General features: G+C 43.7%; 1 protein-coding gene across 1 annotated transcript; it reads left to right on the forward strand.

Moving 5' to 3' along the window:
- Positions 1–506: 506 nt before the first annotated feature.
- Positions 507–22,237, forward strand: ptges (prostaglandin E synthase). The gene is made up of 3 exons (XM_041193878.1): positions 507–774; positions 4,525–4,607; positions 21,401–22,237. The coding sequence occupies exons 1-3, from the start codon at positions 670–672 to the stop codon at positions 21,648–21,650; spliced, it is 438 nt and encodes a 145-aa protein (XP_041049812.1). The 5' UTR covers positions 507–669; the 3' UTR covers positions 21,651–22,237.
- The last annotated feature ends 520 nt before the right edge of the window (positions 22,238–22,757 follow it).

A 22,757-nucleotide genomic window follows, 5' to 3' on the forward strand; every position in this document is an offset into this window, starting at 1 on the left:
TCTTAAACGGTACATCTCTTATTCTTAAACTCCGTTCCCTGGTTCTAGACTCCTTCACAAGTGGAAACATCCTCCCAATATCCACCCTATTAAATCCCCTCAGGATCTTATATGTTTCAATAAGATCACCTCTCATTCTTCTAAACTCCAATGGGTATTGGCCTAACCTGTTCAACATTTCTTCATAAAATAAGCCCCTCATCCCAGGATATTTTATGTCCACTTATGGGAGCAGAGCCTTGGTTTAACCTAACACCTCTGATAGTGGTGCACTCCCTTGGCACTGCCAAGTAGTAAGAGCTTTGAAACAAAAACAGAAAATGCTGGAAAAACTCAGCAGGTCTGACAGCATCTGTGGAGAGAGAAACAGTTAACATTTCATGTCCACATGACCCTTCCTCAGAGCTTTTTCTGTTTCAGCTTTTCAGCCCTGCTGAGATTTTCCAGCATCTGCAGTATTTCGCTTTTACCTTAGTATCAGCTTTGAGTTCGGGTCTTCGGAGTAAGACTTGAACCGAACTCAGAAATCAAAGACACTACTGCAGCTAGCAAAATTGCCGTCTCAATCTGGAGTGTGCAGGGCTGGGTTATAGAGTGGGCGTGTGAATCAGTTACACAGCACGCTGCCTCTGGCTAATTCTCTCCCCGGCTCGCATCTCAGAGGACAACATGGACAACCCAGTCTTCGCCTGTTACACTTTTTACAGCACTCTGCTCATCCTTAAGCTGTACACGCTGGCCGTCATCACTGGGCAACTCCGGCTCCACAAAAAGGTGACGGTTATAATAATAATTCTAGTTCAAAACGACACGCGGTACTTCTTCCTGAGTAGGAACTTTTTTGAAATATGTGTGTGTGAGAGAGAGAGAGTGAGAAGGTGATGCTTTTGTTATTAATGTCGAGAACATCTAGTTGGTGGTGTCAAGGTTTGAAATTAGATTTATTAAGGAATGAGGGATATTCTGGATTTTATATGTTTCGCATAATAAAAGTTACAATAGTTTTGAAACTTTAGATAGTTGATTCTAATTATTTTGGGGGTGTTTTAATTTACTGATTTTTTTTAAAAAGTCTTCTTGTTTTCAAGCGTGAATTGAGATTTCCAAATATATATTTATACTGAGTGTAAAATGCTCTCAATCACTAATCACGATAAAGGATGCATTTTTCTAAATTCCCGTTTGTAAGGGTTGTTTTTTTTGGGCCCCGTGTGTATAGCAACATGGTAAACAAACGCAAGGTAATGACACTTCCATCTGCCTAAACAAATTTCAGTTTGAAATCCTAACCGCATCGCCGGCGAATTCTTTCCTGTCCCACAAGCAGCGGCACGGGAGAACCCTCTTTTCACGTTTGTGAACGGGAAAATGGACCTATGGGTCATTAAGACTACTGATGAGGTCTTACCCAAGTGTGGTTAAGACTTGGTGACCTCATTGTGCCGAGAGTAAACGTGTATTTTCAATTATTATTTCAGATTATTATTTCACATACCACCCTCGCTTGTCGGCAAGCCCCTTTAATACGGTTATGTTGTAACTCTTTCGAGTACAAACCCGTTTCCATCTGTTTCAGATGAAGTTACATTGTTTCATAGTTTGCCATTGTGAGATTTGAACTCTTGATCTTGGGGTTATAAACCCAGTACCATAACCACTTGGCTATTTAGGCCAAGCCATGGCATTCCCCTTTAAGACGCTGGTCGGTCTTTCCCTAACTAATTGGGACTACATTATTTACTCCTGCCCTGTTCAGAGAGGGGCTTTTCACTGTGTTTTGGAAGACTGAGAAAGCAACAGTGAAATATCTGGAAATATGAAGAACAGGGGAATTAAAAACCCTGTAGGCCATTCAGCTCCTCGAACCCATTCTGTCATTGTGAGATAAAAGCTGATCTACAACTTAACCATCCACCAGCCTTGGCTGAGTACGCCATCAAAAAGCTATTGATCTCAGATTTAAGATTATTAGTTGAGCCAGCATCTACTGCTTTTTGTGGGTTCCACCCTTTGCAAGCTAAAGCATTCCCCATCTTCTCTTCTGAATAGCCTGGCTCTGGTTTTAAGGTCAAGTCCCCTTGTCCTTGGTCCAAACAGAGGGCAAAGTGTTTGCCTGCCTACCTGATCAATTCCTCTCAAAATCGGACATATGAACCAGGAGCAGGAGTAGGCCATTCAGCACTTCTAGCCTGGTCCGCCATTTAATAAGATCATAGCTGATCAGATAGTAACCTGAAATCACCATCCCACCAACCCCCGATAATCTTTCATCCCCTTGCTTAGCAAGGATCTATCCATCTCTGCCATAAAAATATTCAAAGTCTCTGCTTCCACCACCTTTTCAGGAAGAGAGTTCCAAAGACCCATGACCCTCTGAGAGAGAAAAATTCACCTAACCTCTGTCTTAAACTGGCGATCCCTTATTTTTAAACAGTGACTCCATAGTTCTAGATTCTCCCACTAGAGGAAACATCTTCTCCACATCCACCCTGTCAAGACCCTTCAGGATCTTATATGTTTCAATCAAGTCCCAATCCTAAAAAAAACTTGAATCAAATTATCTCTTAACCTTCCTTATTGCAGGACATGCAAAGCTAGCTTATAGAAGCCATTCAGAGACATCCAACTCTGTGTTTAATTATCTCTGTGCATATATACAAGGCAGGGCACCAAAAAATATAGAAATAGCCAACGAAGAGCTAGATATGCCTTCTGAAAGTAATTCTTCACTCTGGACACATTAGTTTGAAACATTCGCAAGGTGATTCAGCCCAGCCGGGTCCTGCCTGCCGTACTTCCACCTTGAATCTTTAGAGCAGATTTTAAACAGAAGTTTAATGTTCAGAGAGGATGCGGCAGAGTAGATAAAAGTAGATTGCTTCCAGTGATTGAGGGGTTGCTGAATAATATGATATCAATCAAAAGATTAAAACATAAAAGACTTACAAACAACAATTTGCATGAATATAACACCTCTAACATTGTAAATCGGGATACTAGCAAACAAAATTTGACATCGAGACAAGGAATGAGGTGTTCAGATAGGTGACCAATTGGCTGGTCAAAGAAATGGGTTTTCAGGAGTGTCTTAAAGGAGGGGGAGATTCCCCCTCATCTGTTTATTTAGCTTTCCATTAAATGGTAGTCAGGTTGTGCATGTAAAAGAAGGAGCTTGTGTTTATATAAGCACCATTCATGACCTCAGAACATTTCAAAGCACTTTACAACCAATGAAGTCCTTTTTGAAGTGTAGACATCGTCGTAGGAAAGGCAATAGCCAATTTTCACACAGCAAGTTCCCACAAACAGAAATGTGATAAGGACCATTCATCTACATTTTAGTAATGTTAATTGAGAGATGAATATTGATCAGGATACCAGGGGAGAAATTGCCTGCTGTTCTTTGAAATAATGCCATAGGATCTTTTACATTCATTTGAGAGGGCAAGCAGAGTTCATTTAACATCTCATCCAATAGACAGCACCTCTGACACTGCTGCACTCCCTCAGTCCTGCACTGGGAGTGTCAGCCCAGATATTGCATTCATGCCTCTGGTGTAGGAGTTGAACCCAAGGGTGAGTGTACTAGCACTGAGTCGCAGCTGACACCTAAATGGGGAGACCATACAGCAGGGAGCAGAAAATCAACCAAAGGTCCAATGATGTCTGGTGAAAGTGTACATGTGAGCGTTAGATAAGGGTAGAATTAGGCCTAGCTGTGATAACAACAAAAGCCTGCCACCCATCACTGGACAGACTTACACCAGGTGAATGGCCATTTGGACAAGGTACTGGAGGATTCTTGGCACCCATGAAACTCTACCCTGGTAATCAGTCAAAGCCTTTGAGAAAGGAAAGGATGGATGATGAAAACCCTGCGTTCCCTGTCCTAACTCGCATCCTGGACCCATCAACTCTATGCTCACTGACCTACATTGGCTCCTGGGCTGGCAACACCAACTTTTAAAAACTCTCACCTCCATGTACAAATCCCTCCATGGCCTTGTCCCTCCCTATCTCTGTAATCTTCTCCAGCCCCCTAGATATCTGCCCTCCTCCGATCCTGGCCTCTTAAGCATCCCTGATTTTTGTCGCCCCACCATTGGTGGCCATGCCTCCAGCTATCTGGGCCCTAAGCACTGGAAGTTCCTCCCCAAACCTCTCCACCTCTCTCTTAGGCACTCCTCAGAGTCAACCTTATTGACCAAGCTATTGCTCACCTATCCTAATATCTCCTTAAGTGGCTCGATATAAAATTTTGTTTGATAATGCTCCTGTGAAGCACCTTGAGTCATCTTGCTTTTTAAAGGTGCTATGTAAATTTGCTTATTGTTGGAAAGGCAAAAAGTTAACAGAGAAAGGATGAAGAAAGACATTTATACAATGTCATTTTCACAGAAGCTATGAAACACTGTTAAACATTTGCTGAAACACTGACGTCGTAGTTATTTATTGAGTGTTACTTTGCCTTTGAGTTTTCAACATGGCTTCGCCCATCTCCCTCCACCTCCTCCCCTTCCACAGGCTTTTATCAACCCAGAGGATGCATTGAGGCATGGCGGGCTGGAATATTACCGAACTGATCCTGACGTGGAGCGAAGCCGAAGGTAATGTTATCATTTTCTAAAGATGAATTATGGAATCATAGAGTGAAATGGCACTGAAAGAGGAATTTCAGCCCATCATGCTTGTGCTAGCTCTGTAACAGAGCCATCCAACTAGTCCCAGTCCCCTGCTGTTTCCTCGTAGTTCTGCGTTTTTTTTCTCCTTTCCAAGTAACTATTCAGTTCGCTTTAGAAAGTTACTATTAAGTTTGCTTTCAGCACCCTTTCAGACATTTCAGGTCACAACTTACTGTGCAAAATAAAATATTTTCTACTGTTGCCTCTGGTTCTGTTGGTAATCACTTTAGGAAGGGAAATATTAGCTGTTTGTGCACATATTGGAAAATTCCACTTGTCCAGCACATGAATTCCTGTCCATTTAACAAATAGCTGAAAATAGCATGAGTGGAGAGAGGGTTGCATGATTTCCAATGTGTATTTCCTGTGCTTGCCACATCTCATCTAAAGTGTTGTCATAGTCAATGTGAAAATCTGAATGCTGTGAATTTTTATTTTATTTTCTATAAGGCTTGTTGCAGTTCTATATCTAGAATATATTTGAAAAAATCTTACATGTACATGTGCTCCCTGCAAACATTTTCTAGGGGAGTATCCCATGTTACCATGTATAATGGGAATAGTGAGTGAAAATTCTCAAGTTGAAATTTGACCCTCCACCCATGGACATTGCAGTGTCCCCATGGACTGTCATCCTCCTCCAGGCACCAATCCCTAAGAGAGCATTGGCGTCCATGGGAATTAGTCGATTATTATGTTTACCAAAGTACTGCAGTGGTTTGCTATTGCCTTCTGCAGGATGACTGACCAGGAAACTCTCCTGCTCTTACCACCTGCCATTAGGAACATTGGAAGGATTTGCAGGCTGATAATCAGCCTGCTTGGCCACATTATGAAACCTTCCATAGCCATCAAGTTCTGAAGTGGGACTTAAACCCAAGGTTTCTGGCCTAGAGTTAGAGCCACTACCACTATGCCACAAGACCTCTGGTTCCCTATGGCAAAGGGTATAATTATAGTGTAACAGTTTACGGGAATTTCCATTATAAAAATGGGGACAGGAATTTACAGTAAAAATATGCGATAAAAACTGAAAGCATAACTTTAGAACTTACCCTGAATTATATCTTCACCAACTGACCTCATTTTTTTGCATCCTCTACCCTCACCTCATTTGATGATTCTCTGTTGTGATTAACCCTATGCATGGCCATATATCTGAATATTTTTGAACTTTTCTATGTTATCTGTTAAACTAAGTTAAAGGGGTTTGAACAGCCTCCATCCCAGTTTTCAGTGGATATGAGTTCTTGGAATTGAACCAGGCAAAATTTGACATTGATGTGCAATTTTATATGGAAAGGCCATCAGGCTAGATGACGCTTGGGAGATTTCACTGATTTGTGTGGAATGCAGGACAAGTGAATCATAATAATTCTAAAGTTGAATGATAATAATTATAATACAGGAGGAGTCAAAACAAGGATTATATTCCCTGGAATTTGGAATATTAAGGGGTGATTTAGTTCAAGTTTTTAAGATATTAAGGAAACTGATAGGGTAGATAGAGAAAAACTATTTCCGCTGATTGGGGAGTCTTGGACAAAGGCACATAGCCTAAAAATTAGAACCAGCCTTTCAGGAATCAAGTTTGGAAGCAAATATATTTGGGAACCTCTCCTGCAAACAGCAGTTGATGCTGGGTCAATTCTTAATTTTATATCCGAGATTGTTTGATTATTGTTAACCAATGATATTAAGGTATTAGGGGCAAAGGTGGGTATATGAAATTTGATCACAGATCAGCCATGATCTCACTGAGTGGCGGATCAAGCCCAAGAAGCAAAATGGCCTCCTCCTGTTCCTAAGCTCAGTTCAGCTCACTACACAAGCTGGCTCTGCAATTGGACTTGCCTGCTCTACTTCCCTGCCCTTTCTGTGTATTCTCCCTTTCAAACACTTACTCTATTTTCCTTTAAGCATGTTCTACTGTCCACCTCGATATTCACTTCCATGTTTAGCATGTGTGAAATCATTACTTTTGGCTTTATACTTCCAGTTATATTTCTGACTCAGAGGTATCGGTAACATTTATTTTCCTGGCAGCTTGAAACTGAGCTTGCTGAATTATACAAAATGATTTTAAAAGGTCAATTTTTCAAAAACACAAATTTCACAATGAGATTCGAACAGAAACACTATTGTAATGATTAATGTAACAATTCAAATACATCAAGTGAAAGGAAAAAGTAAGCCTTTAAAGCAGAATACCCAAGAGCTGGTTATATATCACAAGTCTACATCAATAACTTTGCTACTATTCACTGCTATATTCCATTGAACATGTGGAAGTTGAATTATGGACCTGACTAGCTTTGGAAGAAGATTTGTTATATCTCTGTTCTACAAAGTAACCTAAGGCATGTTCTTTTTTTAAAAATGGTCCAATAAAGAAAGTCATTTGCTTGAATGACATAAACAGCTCTCCTGTCCACACTGCTGTTCTGAAACTATACTGCCTTTTCACCAATTTTCCAACAATGGACACCATCTTTCCTGGGAACATTTTAGTGAATATTTGCTGTATATTTGCCATAACCTTTAATATGTTAATTTAAAATGATTCTCAGAACTGCATGCAGCACTCCACATTGGCCTAAGCAATGCCTTATATAAATCAAAAACACTTCCTTTTATACTCACTGCCCAAATATAAAATCCAGAATTGCATTGACCTTTGTCATTGGCATTTTTACCTGCATTCTCATATTTTAAGATCTTTCTGTCTATATTTTTTGATATCTCCATTTCTTCACTTTGTAGAGGAGTTGCATCGTTTAAAATACACTTACTTTCGCTACTGCTTCTTCCTGGAATATAAAAAATTACATTTCTCTGCATTGAACGGTATCTGCCTTCTACTTGCCCACTTCATTAACCTGCCCATGTCTCTTGTAGCACATTGGGGCAGAGTAAGTAAGTGGATCTGACCCATAAAAAGGGACATTTGCTTGGCTTAATGTACTTTTCCAATTTCCTAAATTTCTAAACCTAGTCTTAACATTCAACCATATTCCAGTGGAGCTGAGAATTCAAGATATTGCCATTGATTCAAATGAGGGAAATTGTTCAATTCGCTCACACAGTCATTCCTTATGCCATAATCTAACATCATAAAAAGATATAAACCATTACTGAGGTGGCAATGATGATAATGAAATAAGAGCTTTCACTGATATTTCTGTTTTTTGCTTATGAATTATATAGAATTTACAACACAGGATTAGGCCATTCAGCCTACTGGTCTGTGCTGATGTTTATACTCTGCACAAGCCTCCTCCCACCTCACTTCATTGCACCCTGTCTGCAAATCCTTCCATAACTTTCTTCCAATGTGTTTTTTTTTATTTGTTCATGGGATGTGGGCATCAAAGGCTAGATCAGTATTTGTTACCCATCCCTAATTGCCCTTCTGAAGTTGGTGGTGAGTCGCCATCTTGAACTGCTGCAGCCCATGTGGTATAGATCCACCCACAGTGATCTGTATCTATGTCTTACAATCTACTGTTTATCCAACTCCCCCTTAAATGCATCTATGGTATTCATCTCAACTACTCCACATGCTAGCAAGTTCAGTATTTTAACCACACTCTGGGTAAAGATGTTTCTCCTGAATTCTTTATTGATTGTTTTAGTGACTGCCTTATGCTTATGGCCCCTCCAGTTTTAGACTCTTCCACAAGTGGAAACATTTTCTCTATATCTCCCTATCAAACCCCTTCAAAATGTTAAAGATCTCTGTCAGGCCACCCCTCAGTCTTTTTCCTTCTAGGGAAAAGAGCCCCATCTTATTCAGGATTTCATGATAGTTGTAATCTCTCAGTTCTGGTATCACCCTTGTAAATTGCTATTACTCCTTCTCTAGTGCCTCTATATCAATTTTTGTAATATGGGGACCAAACTGCACACAATACTCTAGTAGTGGTCTAGCCAAGGCTATCATGCAAGTTTAACATAACACCTTTGCTTCCCAATTCTATTCCTCTAGAGGTGAAGTCCCTTTAAGAAATAGAGTTCGCTTCATACCAAACTGTTGTGTCAAATACTCCTTGGCTAAGTCTTTTGCTGCCCTCTTCCTGCTCAACTCCATAGATGCTAATAGAAGATTGCCGCCTGAGTTCACATTTCATCATAGGCATTAGTAAGATGTCCAAACCTATTGCGTATGTCTCAGTGCTGAAAAGCGAGAGATCGGCGAGATTCGATAATTCACAAACCTTTTCTCAGATAAACACTGCAAAATGATTTATTGTGAATCAAAGCTAGTTACAGACGAATTTCTAATGTGCAGCAGTGATGAAAGTGAGCATAACCTTTGAGTAAAACTGATACAGCTGCAAAAACACAACCTCTGACGCAGTTATAGAGGCCGACGTACAAGAAAAATTCAGAGTAGGTGTTTTTGTTGGACAGGCGCACTTGACGTGTATGTTGATACAAGTGATCTTTAATGGATGAATGAACTTGCCAAAATATCTTTGGTTAACAGTAATCAAATAGCCTAGTTCACTCCTCAGGCAGCTGTAACCCCTATATCCTTTCCTTTTGAAAACCCCTTGACGTGCTGAGGAAAGCCAACTGGAAATTATGTTGTGGAAATGTGGAATTCTGGTTGAAGAGAAACAGAGATGTTTATGCACGTCTCAATACAGTGTTAAATTTAACATTATAGTGTGATAAATCTCGCATGTGCAAGTTACTTAAAGATCTACTTCTAGTCATAAAGACTCTTAACATTTAATAACCTTAATAAGTTGTGTAAAGTAAGAGTTAGACTTTTGACGATTGCTTTGGTACCCCCCACCTCCCCCCCCCCCCCCCCACCTCCCCCCCCCCCACCCCGCCTCCAGTTGCTCAGCAATGCCTGAATTAAAAGGTTGTGAGCTCAAGTCCCACTCCACAACACAAAATGTGGGCTATCATTTCAGTGCAGTGCTGCACTCTCAGAGTACTGTTTTTTGAATGAGCTATTGAAGAGAGGTTCCGTTTGCCCCCTCAGATCCCGTGGCACTATTTCAAAGACAAGCAGGAATGTTCACCCAGTCAATATTTATCTCTCAACTAACATCACTGAAATAGGTTCTCTGGCCATTAACTCATTGCTGGCTGTGCAACCTTGCTGTGCACGCATTGACTGCTGTATTTCCTTTACAACAGTGACCACTATTTCAAATTGTATTCCATTTTGGAGTTTCTTGAGGTGGTTGATTGGCATGCAATGTATAAACGTAAATTCTTTTCCTTCTGTCTATGCTTTATATTTTAGAAATTTCTGGATTACCCACTCCAAACACCGCTGACCGAACTATAGCACTTGTGAGCTTATCCGCATATATGAAAAAAAAGGCAGAGAAAGACTGGTACATTTTGTATAACCCATCCAGTCATGATGCGACCGAAAGTATCAAAATTGACACCCTCCCCACCACTCCCCTCCCCCAAAAGCTCTGTTCATGCAATAGCCTAGGAGAGGCAAGAGAAAAAAAAGAGGATAAAAACTGTAAGCTAATTCAGGGAAAAGCTCATGGAAGTTCATCATTGACTTCTGAAAAAGGAAACCATGCATTTATTGGTGTAGCCAGTTGTGATAATGCAGGCAATCTGGCAGCCAATTTGCACATTCCCACAAACAGCAATGTGATATCCCTCAAAATAATCTGTTTTTGTGATGTCGATCGAGGGATAAAATTTGGTCAGGATTCTGGGGATGGCTCCCTTGTTGTTCTTCAAAGGAGTGCCACAGGATCTTGTACATCCACCTGAAAGAGCAATAGGGCCTTGATTAAAGGCCTCATCTGGAAAGACAACACTGCCTCATTACTGCAATGGGAGTGTTGGCATAAACTTTTGGCTCTTAAGTGGGATTTAAATTTACAATCTTCTAATTCAGGGGTGAGAGTATTACCAGCTAAGCCACAGCTGAGTAAGCTCTTTGTGTTTCACAAGTGTCTATCACATTCTTTGGATGAGTCAAACAGTTTTACAGACCTTACAGAAAACCAGTTAATTCTCAGTTTTAGTCAGTATTATTAGGTAGGCAAATGTAGCAGCCAATTTTCTAACATCAAGATCCCACACACAACAGAGTGATAAATAACCAGATAATTATCTCATGGTGTACGAAGGACGTGAAGCAACTTTCTGTGAAACTGATCATCCTAAAATACCCAGGCATCAATTCAAAGTGCAGAATATTTATGTAATCGTTTTCTTACAGGTGTGTCCATAAGGGCACCAATCGTCCATCTCCTAAACCCATGACACTGAAAGACAGAGAGCAAACCAAAACAATGACAGAGAAGGAAATATGACAAATTAGAATCAGAAAGAGGAATAGAGAGTGAGGGGAAAAAAAGATTGGATTAAAAGCATAAAAAGGAAAGAGAAAGAAAAAGTATGAAAAAAATGACTATTTACCAGCTGTAGAAGTGAGACACGACAGTTACAACTGTTCGCTTTATGACCTTGAGTAATTGAGTGGTATGAGAGGATCATAAATCTAGGCATTAAAAGGGTCTTTACATTGTTAAAAACCAGCCATAACTTTCAGCAGTGATTTTAAGTAATTTTAACAGTGCAAATGCAGCAATTTTGAATCTCACGGGGAGGTTGAAGGTGAGCTCCCATTCCCATAAAGTGGACTGATGCATACCATCCAGCAGTTTGTGGTGATCTCTAAGTCTTGGCATACCTCTTCCTCGCCACCACAAGTTGCTTGTGCCTTTTTACACACCAGTAACAACAATCACATTCAAGTTGCCGTTTGTTTCTCAGCTAACGTTGTGCCAATGACCCGAAGCTTGTAGATACTTTTCCATGAGGGATGCGTTGTGCATCATTCATGTGTGAATGCCTGATTGCAATCTAAAACCTTCCTCCTTGCCTTTTAGTGGAGACGTTAGCCTGTTTGGAGATACTATTTGTGAGTTAAACCCACACTATAATTTGGGGTTCACTCACAGACTTTTAAACACGTGATCCAAGTTTGAGTCACATTTACCCACATGGAGAATTCCAGATTTCTTTCACTCATAAAATGATACAGCACAACAGCAAAAACAACAAATTATATTTATATGGTGCCTTTAACATAATAAAACATCCCAATGTATATAAAACAAAATAAGACACCAAGCCACTTAAGGAAATATTAAGTCAGATGACCAAAAGCTTGGTCAAAGGGGTAGGTTTTAAGGAGTGTCTTAAAAGAGCAAAGCAAGGTAGAGAGGTGGAGAGGTATAGGGAGAGTATTCCAGAGTTTGGGGCCTAGGCAACTGAAGAAGAAGCCACCAATGGTGGAGCAATAAAAATCGGGGATGCGCAAACTGCCAGAATTAGAGGAGCGCAGATGTTTCGAAAGGTAGTGGGGCGAGGGAAAAATTACAGAGATGGGGGGGGCGAGGCCATGGAGGGATTTGAAAACAAGGATGAGAATTTTAAAATCAGTTTCAAAAACAAGAAGGTCATTCAGCCTGGCGTATCCATGCTGACACGAAGGTCAGCCTTTGAAGAGAGGAATGTGATGTTAACCAGAAGCACTTTCATAAAGTTCTTAGTGGCGAATAATGGAACATCACTGTCGGAGAGTTTGGGAGCAGTCATTGGTCCATGTAGAATGGAATAAAAATTTTGGCAAGAAAGAGGAGGCTGAATATGGGAGGAATCGTCCAAAATCCTAAAGTTGGCTTTGAGCAAAGTTGATGTGATTTATGGAAGGATGTTGGTGGTATATGGAAGCACCAGAGAAGGTGCAAAAAAATGATTTTAGCCTTCTCTGTTCTAGATGTAAAAACCCCAGCCTGTTTAATTTTTGCGGATAAGTATAACCTCTCAATTCTGGTGTTGTCATAGTAAATCTTTGCAACTTAGTCAGTGCCTCTATATCCTTTTTTAAAATAAGGAGACCAGAACTATTCACAGTACAGGTACTTCAATTGTGATCTAACCTCTCTGCTTTTCAATTCTATCTGCCTAGAAACGAACCCCAGCATTTTAATAAATATGATACTTAATTTACTAAAGAAATGTCTGATTCATGGTCACGTCTACTCAATTGTTGGAGAAATCTCCCTTGCCTCCCCTCTCCTCAAAAAGACTCCCAAAGGCTATGTCTTAGGATAATGTGCAATGAAATTCCTGGCACTTTGTGTTGCCCAGAATTAATGAAAAACACATGCTGATTCGGGAGGAAAACAGGAAAAGTATTCCCTGCTGTCATGCCTACTTAATATAAAGTATTAGTTACAGTCTGATTTGTAAAGCTTTGGTTTTTACTTTTCCTTCCTTCTTGTTTACAACCTAGTGCAAGGTGAAAGAGAAAACAAAAGACTTGCATTTCAAGAGCACCTTTCACCACCTCAGGACATCCCAAAATGCATTATAGCCAGTCAAGTACTTCTAAGTGAAGTCACTGTTGTAATGTGGGGAAACCTGGCAGCCAATTTGAACACAGCAACCTCCCAGTTTAGTGATGTTTGTTAGGAAGCCCAAAGAGAATTGCCTAAATCATCTTTGAGATTTTTCCATCTACCTGAGATTTCAGACAGAGACTTACTTTAACATCTCTTTGGAAATACAGCACCTCCCTCAGTGCTACACTGGGGACGTTGGCCTGATTATGGGCTGTCAGCTCAGGAGTAAGACTTGAACCCACAACCTTCTGACTCAGAGGTCTCCAACTGAGCCACAGCTGGCACACAGCATTAGCATGTGAGACTTTCCTCCATTACAACAATGACTACACGAAGACTACTTCCATTAGCTGTAAGGCACCTTGGGATTGTCTGAGGTTGTGAAAGACGCTATATAAACGCATGTCTTACTTTTTAATTATTCACAGGGATCACATTTTTTTTGCACATTTGCAGTTGTACAGTTGAGTGATGGGAAAGAAATTGGAGAGCAGAGTGTCTGCAAGTTTATACGTTATGTTTACATCAAAAATCTATTTATTATCATTTCCTGTCTCAAGATGTTTGGGAAGGGAAGCATGCCACTGTGATTTACTTTCCACACATTGTGCTTGTTCTTGTTTACAAACTATGCAGTTTTAGTGCAAATCTCCTGCATCCATTTTTTCTCACTGAAGGGTTGTTCCATTCTACTTGTCAGGAAACCAATTTGAATTCTAATTGTCTCTGTTCTGAAAAAGCGGCAGTGTGCCAAGAAAAGCTATTTGCAAGCATCAGAATGTTTTCTCTTGGGTGTATTCCCAAAAATCCATAGGGCTGCAGGGAAAAGGAAAGGGAGTGGGACTAACTTAAGTTGCTCTTGCAGAGGGCTGGCACAGACACGATGGGCCAAATGGTCCCCTTCTGTGCTACACCTGTTCTATGATTCTAATCCTGTCCCAGTACTGAGGCAAAGAGGTGAATTCCTTCCGACCCACACATCTCTCAGTGGAGAACCCTGCTCAGTACAGACATGTACTTTCAAACCCATGCTGCAGTGGCCAGAACGTGTCAACACTGATTAATTTCCTGCATGCATACACATCCACAAAACTCACAAAAGCTAGCAGTGCTCTCAAAGCTGGCTGGTTGTGTGAAAAGCAGTCGTTACTATATCCAGTGAGAGATTGTTCTGTGGAGGAAGTTGAACTCTGATGTTAGAAAAAAATGTCAACGTGCACAGGTCACATAAGCCGCAGGCCATGCCTCCTCTTCGTTCTTAAGTTCTTAAATGACATCAACATAATACATTTTCTCTCCTTTTCTCTCTCTCCTTATTTTCACAAGACAATTAAGAACGAGGAAGGCCATTCGGCCTGTCTTGAAGCTGTGTTAAAACAGAGAACCATGAGTGGTGACAGCAGGGCCTATGCGGTTGCAATTGGTGGCTGGAGGGGGAGGCACGGGCAAAAATTCTCATCTTTTGACGTGAGGTCAAGAGGAATCCCTTTGCCAACCACATGTTGGGCTATGTCATGGCCTGACCTTCCTGAGTGAAGCCTGCAGTAAGTGCCTCAAGGCAAATCAATCTTTCAGTGGAGGCCTCAAACAGGTGTATTTGCAAATATACAAAGGGCCTAATGTCTGTTTCAGGAGTGGACCCTCCACACCAATTGTATTTTTGGCTTTTGCCAATATGGTGGGTAGCACAATTCTGGCTTATAGGTGCTTTTTGCTAGCCATTTTGGAGACATAGGAGGCTGTTTAACACCAGGAATACGGGTGGCAACATCAAATTTCTAGGGCTTGGCGTCTCCTATTTGGATTTTATTTATTCTTTCTCAGACTGTGGCATCACTGGTAAGGCCAACATTTATTGCCCATCCCTAAATTGCCCTTGATATGGTGATGGTGAGCTGCCTTCTTGAACCGCTGTAGTCCATGTGGTGTAGGTACACCCAGAGTGCTGATAGGGAGAGAGCTCCAGGATTATGACAGTAAAGGAAAGGTAAGAGAGGAACTTGAAGGTGATGGTGCTTCCATGTGCCTGCTGCCCTTGTCCTTCTAGGCAAGAACCATTGCAGGTTTAGGAGGTGCTGTCGATGGAGCCTTGGTGAGTTGCTACAGCACATTTTGCAGATGGACTGCGGTGGTGGAGTCAATTTTTAAGGTGGTGGGTGGGGTGCCGATCAAATGGGCTGCTTTGTCCTGGATGGTGTTGAGCTTCTTGAGTGTTGTTGGAGCAGCACTCATCCAGGCAAGGGGGGAATATTCAAACGCACTCCTGACTTGCGCCTTGTAGATGGTGGACAGTTTTTGTGGGGGAGGTGAATTACTCATTGCAGAATTCCCATCTCTGACCTATTTATGTGGCTGTCCAGAATTCTAAAGCCTTGGCATCTATGACATGCCACCTGGGAGCAGAACATACACATTTGCTCCTGGCTAGACTGGTGTCAGGCTAAGAGGAGGAACTTGCGAACTGCCAATTAATTTTCTCTTGAATGGTTTAGTAGATAATTTCTCATTTTTTGGCGCATAATGATCAGCTTTTGGCAATCTTCTTGCAAGGGGGTGATGGTTGTGTACATGTCATCTACCTTCACTGTCAGTGTACGCTCTGTATGGGTAAGTGTGTAAAATAGGATGAGAGGGGTAACCTATGAGGTGAGATTGTCCAGCATGGACTGATACTTTGTGGTTGAATGCTGTGCACAAACTTTCAGGGTTGGGGATAAGGTGGGTGAGGGAAGCAGCCACGCATTAGGGATACCTTATATAAAGTAACCATTCCTTTGCGATTGAGACAGTTCAGGCGCAGCCATTGATATGATTGGAGTCAGGCTTCCAGTTTATCTGCCCACTCAAGCATCGCAGAGGCATCAAGGAGCCACTAAGTGCTCCAGAGCTTTTCACCCCTCGAGCGCAGACTGCAAAGTAATGAACATTTTAGTGGACTGCAGAACAGTTGGACGACTGCACATATTGTACAATCTCTTTGCTAAAGCTGGCCATGGAACAGTCACTAGTGGAGGTGCTCGCAGCCCCTTGCAATGTCATCCTGACTTGGACCAGTCTCCCCCGTGGTTCAAGCTAACAGTGCAGCCTTGCAGCTCAGGTTAGGAGAATGCCTGTGCCTGAGCTAAGAGCACAGCATGCAGTCCAATGGGCAAAGCTGCTGCCAATTGGTCAGGTGGAGTGGAGCGGAGGTGGCAAGGTGTCTGGCAGCTATGCAGCGCACTAATCTCTGGCCATCCAAGTGTTGGCCTGCACACTCCACAATGTATTAAGGGGCCTTCACACTTAACCAGGACAGGTTCTTAGTACACCCATGTTAACCCACATGTCTCTCTCTTTCATCCTGTAGGAGGAGTACATCAGGATCATGAAGCCTGGTGAACTAACTGTCTGCCTTGTGGTATACAGAGAGCAAAGACGATGGAGAAGAGAACGACTCAGGCACCTGGATGCTCAGAGGGAGGAGCAGCACCCTCAGGAAGGGGGGGCAGCTGGGGCTCCCGCACACTCCATCAATGAGCCACAGCGAGCCATCAGTGGCCAGTGCTTAGCAACACTCAGGGTCTATGGACGCCACCTTTCATTCCTGCAGATGACCGAGAGCCAGTGTCGCCAAAGACAGCATGTGTCAAGGGAACTGGTCAGTCACAACTGCCAGCTACTGCAGGATTTGGCGCTATGGGGACATGGAGGGCATCCACTGCCAGTGACCTTGTAAGTGACCATGGTGCTCATTTTCCACGCCAGTGACTCCTTTCAGGGCTCCACAGGTGACCTCAGTGGGATATCACAAGCCTCCGCCCACAAGTGCATCCATGAGGTCACGGATGCCATTTTTGCAAGGACGCACAACTTTGTATATCTCGCCCAGGACCAAGACATCCAGGAAGCAAGAGTGATTGGATTTGCCCAGATTTCGGGTTTCCCACAGGTGCAGGGTGCGATCAACTGCACTTGCATGGCGCTCAGGTCTCCATCACAATACGTGGTCAACTACATCAACCACAAGGTGTTACATTCACTGAATGTGCCGCTGGTGTGCGACCACCAGAAACGCAGGTGCACACAAGGTTTCCAGGGACTGTGCATGATGCCTCTGTTCTCAGTCGGTCACAGATCCCTGATGTATTCCAGGGACCACAGAATCTGCAGGGATGGCTCCATGGGAACAAGTGAATGCAGAGGCTGTGGCTGATGACACCCGTGCAGCAGCCTCAGACTGCAGCAGAGCGATGATATAACGAGGCTCAGGTTGCAACTCACAACTTGGAGGAGCAGACCATCAGGATGCTGAAAATGAGGTTCCAGTGCCTGGGCTGGTTTGGTGGAGCCCTGCAATATAGTCCACAGAGGGTGTCACGCATCATTATCGCCTGCTACGTCCTTTACAACCTGGCACTGCAATAGGGAGAGGAGTTGGCTGAGGAGGAGATGCAGGAGCTGGAGGTCCCCTCCGATGAGGAGGATGCCGGCGGGGATGAGGGTGAGGAGGTCCTCAAAGGTGGCGACGATGCCCTCACACTGGTCAGACAAGGCAGGCACGCTCGGGAGGCCCTCGTAACTGCTAGATTTGTGGAGGATGATGACGACATGCAGTGAGGAGACACCATAGATCCTCATATTGCATCTATGAACGTTTGACTCCAGTTTGGCTTATGACAGTGCGAATACCCTCTGTGATAAGGCTCCTGTCTTGGAGACGCAGTGGAGGCCCTAATTGTTGCTCAACTGCAGGAGGATGATGACGACCTGCAATGATGACACTCCATAGATCTTCACATAGCCTCTGAGAATGAGCCTCTGAGATTGACACACAGCCATGGAACTTTAGAAGCATCTGATCCTTTGTCCGCCTTCAGCACTTGAGCCCTTCAGGAGCACAGCATCACTGGTCACAGATGCTGCAGAGTTGGGGGCCAGCCTCACCTTAAAGGTGCTGAGAGCACACAAAGAGAATGACAGAACTCTGTGTGCTCTGCCCACTACATTCTGGCAGCAATGACCAGCACCCTCGAGGTGCAGGCATCAGTAATGTTTCCAGGGAGTGTGAGGTTTGACCATCACTTTGGTCTGAAGGCTGCACAAAGCACAGAGAAAAGGCCCTGGAGTGAGACACCTGCCTTTAGCTTGTGCAGAAATGTTCCACATCTGAATGACAAGAACACTGCTCATCAGAACAAACAGCCATAGGCAGGGAGACGTTCTTGGGAGTTTATAGACAATAGTGAAGAGTGTGTACAAGTGATTAACACCCGTGCCCAAGTTGTGCAACTAATTCTCCTTAACTTTCCAAACACTGCTGCTACATCTTGGTTCTTCCTGGACATTCACGGCAGAGGCAGCCTGCTGACTGCAACACCCTGTCTGCGATGACTTTGGTGGGCATCCACTGGAGGCCGAGACCTGGAGGGCCCCGGCCTGCTTTCGGGGTCCTGCTGTGTAGCAGTGGCACCCTCCTCGGCCTGAGGAGCTGGAGCTGCTGAGATCACAGGAAGAAGGGATTCGGATGGGCCAGAAACTCTCGGAGTCACCTGGGTGGATGGCCCTGGAGTGTGCGCCTGCTGATCCTCCTCCCTATGGGTGCCCGAGGACTCCGGCTGACTCCATGAGCAGAAGGGGCAGCTGGAGTGAGATCAAGCTGTCCAGCACCCCTTTCGGGTACACACTGTTGGAGGCCAACAATGGCATCAGCGACAGAGTTCAGCTCGCACAGCAGTGCAGGAAAGGAATCCTGGATCAAGGTCTCCTTGGTGACTAAGGTGCTATCACCTCAACCTGAAGGCATACAAACTCCTCCATCATGCCTTGCAATCTGAGGAATGCAGCGGACATCCCTTCCTGATGTTCCCTGGCTTGCCTTTGCAGCTCCAGAAGCTGTGATATGACCGAGTCCAGAATCTCCTCATCTGACTTGGACTCAGCAGATTTCCGCCTCCAGCAGTCCTCCGAGTGCTGGACACCTGGGAAGTCCCTGCTGTGCATCAGATAGTGCGATGCTCACTAGATTATAATCCCGAGGCTATTCTAAAGCTTGGTCACACCGAGGTGCATATCTCTGCATTGGTGGAGGGTGTGGGTGAGCGCTGTGACGGGACTTCAAGGAGGGTGCCTCCAGATTCCTCTTCGGAGGTTTCTTTGGGGCTTGATTGGAGGCCTTGGGTCATGGACTCCATTGGCTGTTTCCCAGATGTACCTGTGGAAGCAAGGGGAGATAATTAGTGCAGAGCAGTAGCCTGTGAAACAGGACACATCACTCACAGCATGATTGTCTGATGGATGTTGCACTGCTGGACCCTCCCTTGGTAGAGCACCACTGACCTCACTGTCAGCACAGGACCGGTCCAGATCATTGCCAGCCAGCTGGATGGCTCTGTTTTCAAAGTCTGTGAGGACCTTGATTTTGGGCATTCCTCCACCAGTCTGTGACCTCTCCCTCTTGTTGTGTGCCAGCTTGTCCTGCATGAGTAGAGGTAGGGATAGTGTAAGCAGGACACCTGCCAGGCCAGATGATAAGTATGCCTGGCATGTGGGAGTGGTGAGTGGTTCGATGGGTGGGATGAGGACAATGAGGATGTGTATGAGAGAATGAATGGTGATGTCCCTTGAACTGGCAGTGAGTGAGGGCCCTGTGAATGTGTGATGGGTTTGTGAGTGTGTGAGTTGAAAGTGGTGAGAAGAGTGACTTACCCTGGCAGAACGGAAGAGATCATTCATCCTCTTGCGGCACTGGGTGGCTGTCCTCTTTTGAAGGGAGTTGGCACTGACCACCACTGCCACTGCCTTGAAAGCTTGGTTGGTCGCGCCACTGCCCATCCTCCAGCCAGAGCTAGGGTAGAGGACACCATGGTGGGTCTCCATGGCATCCAAAAGGCGTTCCAGTGATGCATTGCTAAATCTAGGGGCTTTTTGCCTTTGTGGACATCTTCCCTGCAGTAGTCATGGGCTGGAAGCACTGAGATGTGTGTGCGTAGCTGGACTTTAAATATGGCGCTTGGCGTGATGAAGCGGTGAGGTGGGGTGACAGGTGAATTGAGAGCCTGCCCACCATGGAAACGGCATGTTTCCCAGGAATGCATAAGTGATGCGATGGGTTTGAGATGATACAGCGTGAAGACCTGCCAACGCAGCCAACGGGTGAAGCATTGTTTTACCCACCCGCTACCGCACTTAGTGCAAATTTGGGACGAATCCGCCTGTTCGCTCCATTTTTCCTCTCTGCACAGATGCTGTGAGACCTCCTGAGTACTTGCAGCATTTTCTGTTTTCATTTCAGATTTCCAGAATCCGCAGTATTTTCCTTTTATTATAGAAAAGGGAACAAGATAATCAGGTGCAAAAGTTGCACTGAAATTGTAGTTAGAGCAGCTGGGAGTGGATAGCTGAAACTGTACCGACGATCATGAATCAAGTGGATTCTGAACTGATTATCGTGTGTACTTGACTATGACCATCCCCTACGCTGAAGACACATGCACAATCAGTTGTGTCATGCATGTGATTCCTGGCTTATGTTGATGGGTCAAAGGGGCTTTACTCTGTAGTGTAAATTTAGCACTCCCAGCCAGGAGCATGTTCAAAGTGAGCTCAGGGTAAGGCCCTGGTTCCAATTTACATTCCTTTAATCCATTTCCATTTGTCCTTCCCTATAACCTATGCTTTATCTGACTTGGGATTAATTGACATTGGAAGCAGATGGCAACAGAATTAAATGTAAATGGTCTCCACTCTCTAGCAACTATCCTATCAGATATAGGATTTTTGGGAAAATGGTGCGAATGCTGAACAGGACAGGCAACATCTGTGGACAGCATTAGCATTTCAGGTTGGTGGTCTTTTATCAGAACTGGAGATGTAGCTGGTTTTAAGCAAGTGCAGAGGCAGAGTAGGTGGGGAGGGGAGAGAGCAAAAGGGAAGGTTTGCATTTGGGTAGAAGGTGGGAGTGATTAAATGATATAAGAGATGACAGTGCTTGGGCAAACATGATTGGTAATGGACAAGTGAAGAAATGAAAGAAAGGTCTATAGATGTGTAAATGGCAGCAGCAGCATAATTATTAGCCCCTGCTGCCTGAAATAAATGGGAGAAGTGAAATTGTTGAGCCCGCTGTTGAGTCCAGGAGGTCATAGAGTGGATTTCATTAATCTGTTTATTAAAGAAAATAACATAACTTTTCTGGACAAAGGTCTTCTAGAAGACCTCTTAAAGCATCCAGAAATGAAGAAAGGGCTTTTAAGTAGTTTATTAATCAATGTAGCCTTGTTTTAAAATATATTGAATGAGTAACAGTTCATTTGATTATTCTCCCAACAGAGCCCACCGCAATGCCAGGGAGAACATCTTTCCCTTCCTGTTCCTTGGTGCTGTCTACTCGCTGATGGAACCTAACTTCTTCATTGCCCACATCCACTTCCTGATCTTCTTTGTGGCACGAGTGGTTCATAGTATTGCCTATCTGTTTGCTCTTAAAGCACCAACCCGCTCACTTGCGTACATCATTGCACAGGTTCCCTGCGTGTCCATCGCCCTGCAGATCCTTATTAACGTGGGAATCCATTGGTAAGGCCAATTTTTACTGCAAACCCCTCCGGAGTAGTGTTGGATGTATTGGTTCCTGAGATTCATTGATCTCAGACATGGAGAATCCACCGCTATGATGCAGCTGTCACTCCACTGACTTGGGAACCATCACGAATTTGCAGCACGGCAAACCACAGATAACATCTTGCAGAATCAAAATCCTGTTCCCGTGCTGCTAATTCCATGCAATTAAATGCAAAAATGCTTCAATTTGAGCACATAAACCTTAGAGGTTTCTGAAAATGGTGACTAATAGCAGGATTATTATCACGCACCCCCCCCCATCCCCGCACCACCACCTCCGCCCCTCCCCCCCACCCCACCGCAAGTCAATTTTCTTTTTCTTTTGTTTGTTTTAAAGTTTATTTTGATCCAGAACCTCAGAAGATGGAGCCGCTGTTTGGAGGCCCATTTTCTAAATAGCTGAACGAAAAAACTGTAAAGTAAAAAGATATCTGAAACAAAAACCATATAGTTCAGACAAAGTTTGAACATTCAATGACTGAAGTTTAGTGACTTATCATTGTAGCACATTTTTAAAAATATTTATAAATTGAGATTAAAAAGGCACTCTGTGTGTGTGTGTGCGTGTGTGTTATTTTATAATTAGTTGGCTGGACATACGAAAATAATTCCTCCTTATGGGAATGGTTTTGAGGGAAAAGTTCCCATTCACTGCACCCCACCCCCCCCCCCCCCCCCACCCCACCCCAACCCCCCCACCAGCCTCTGGTAATGATTTGGAAGAAGTGAATCTGGTGCCCATTGTGGAAGCTACCCAACTTTCAACCCGTGGAAGTTGGTGGAATGAACACTGGACAGGCCTGGGCATCAGGACATTGCTCCCAGGAGATGGATGACATGGCCTCAGGTGGGTGGGGTGAGTATTTTGTGATGCATAAAAATCACAAAGTGTGGAATAGGTTGCTAACCTGTCGCCAGAGGCTATAGTTTGAAGGTTGCCACTCTGCATCATGTCTGACCAGGAGACTCTCCCACTCTTATCACCTGCCGTAGGCATTTTGGAAGGATTTACAGGTTGATAGTTAACCTGCTTGGCTGTGTTATGAATGCACTTTCAGTGGCTAGC

Source organism: Carcharodon carcharias, chromosome 8 (genome assembly GCF_017639515.1).
Source record: "Carcharodon carcharias isolate sCarCar2 chromosome 8, sCarCar2.pri, whole genome shotgun sequence".
Taxonomy (NCBI): Eukaryota; Metazoa; Chordata; class Chondrichthyes; order Lamniformes; family Lamnidae; genus Carcharodon; species Carcharodon carcharias.

Coding starts and splice junctions, on each gene's coding strand:
- ptges (XM_041193878.1), top strand. CDS start 670: ATGGACAACCCAGTCTTCGCCTGTTACACTTTTTACAGCACTCTGCTC. Junction 775..4,524: donor AACTCCGGCTCCACAAAAAG/GTGACGGTTATA, acceptor CCCCTTCCACAG/GCTTTTATCAACCCAGAGGA. Junction 4,608..21,400: donor GACGTGGAGCGAAGCCGAAG/GTAATGTTATCA, acceptor TTCTCCCAACAG/AGCCCACCGCAATGCCAGGG.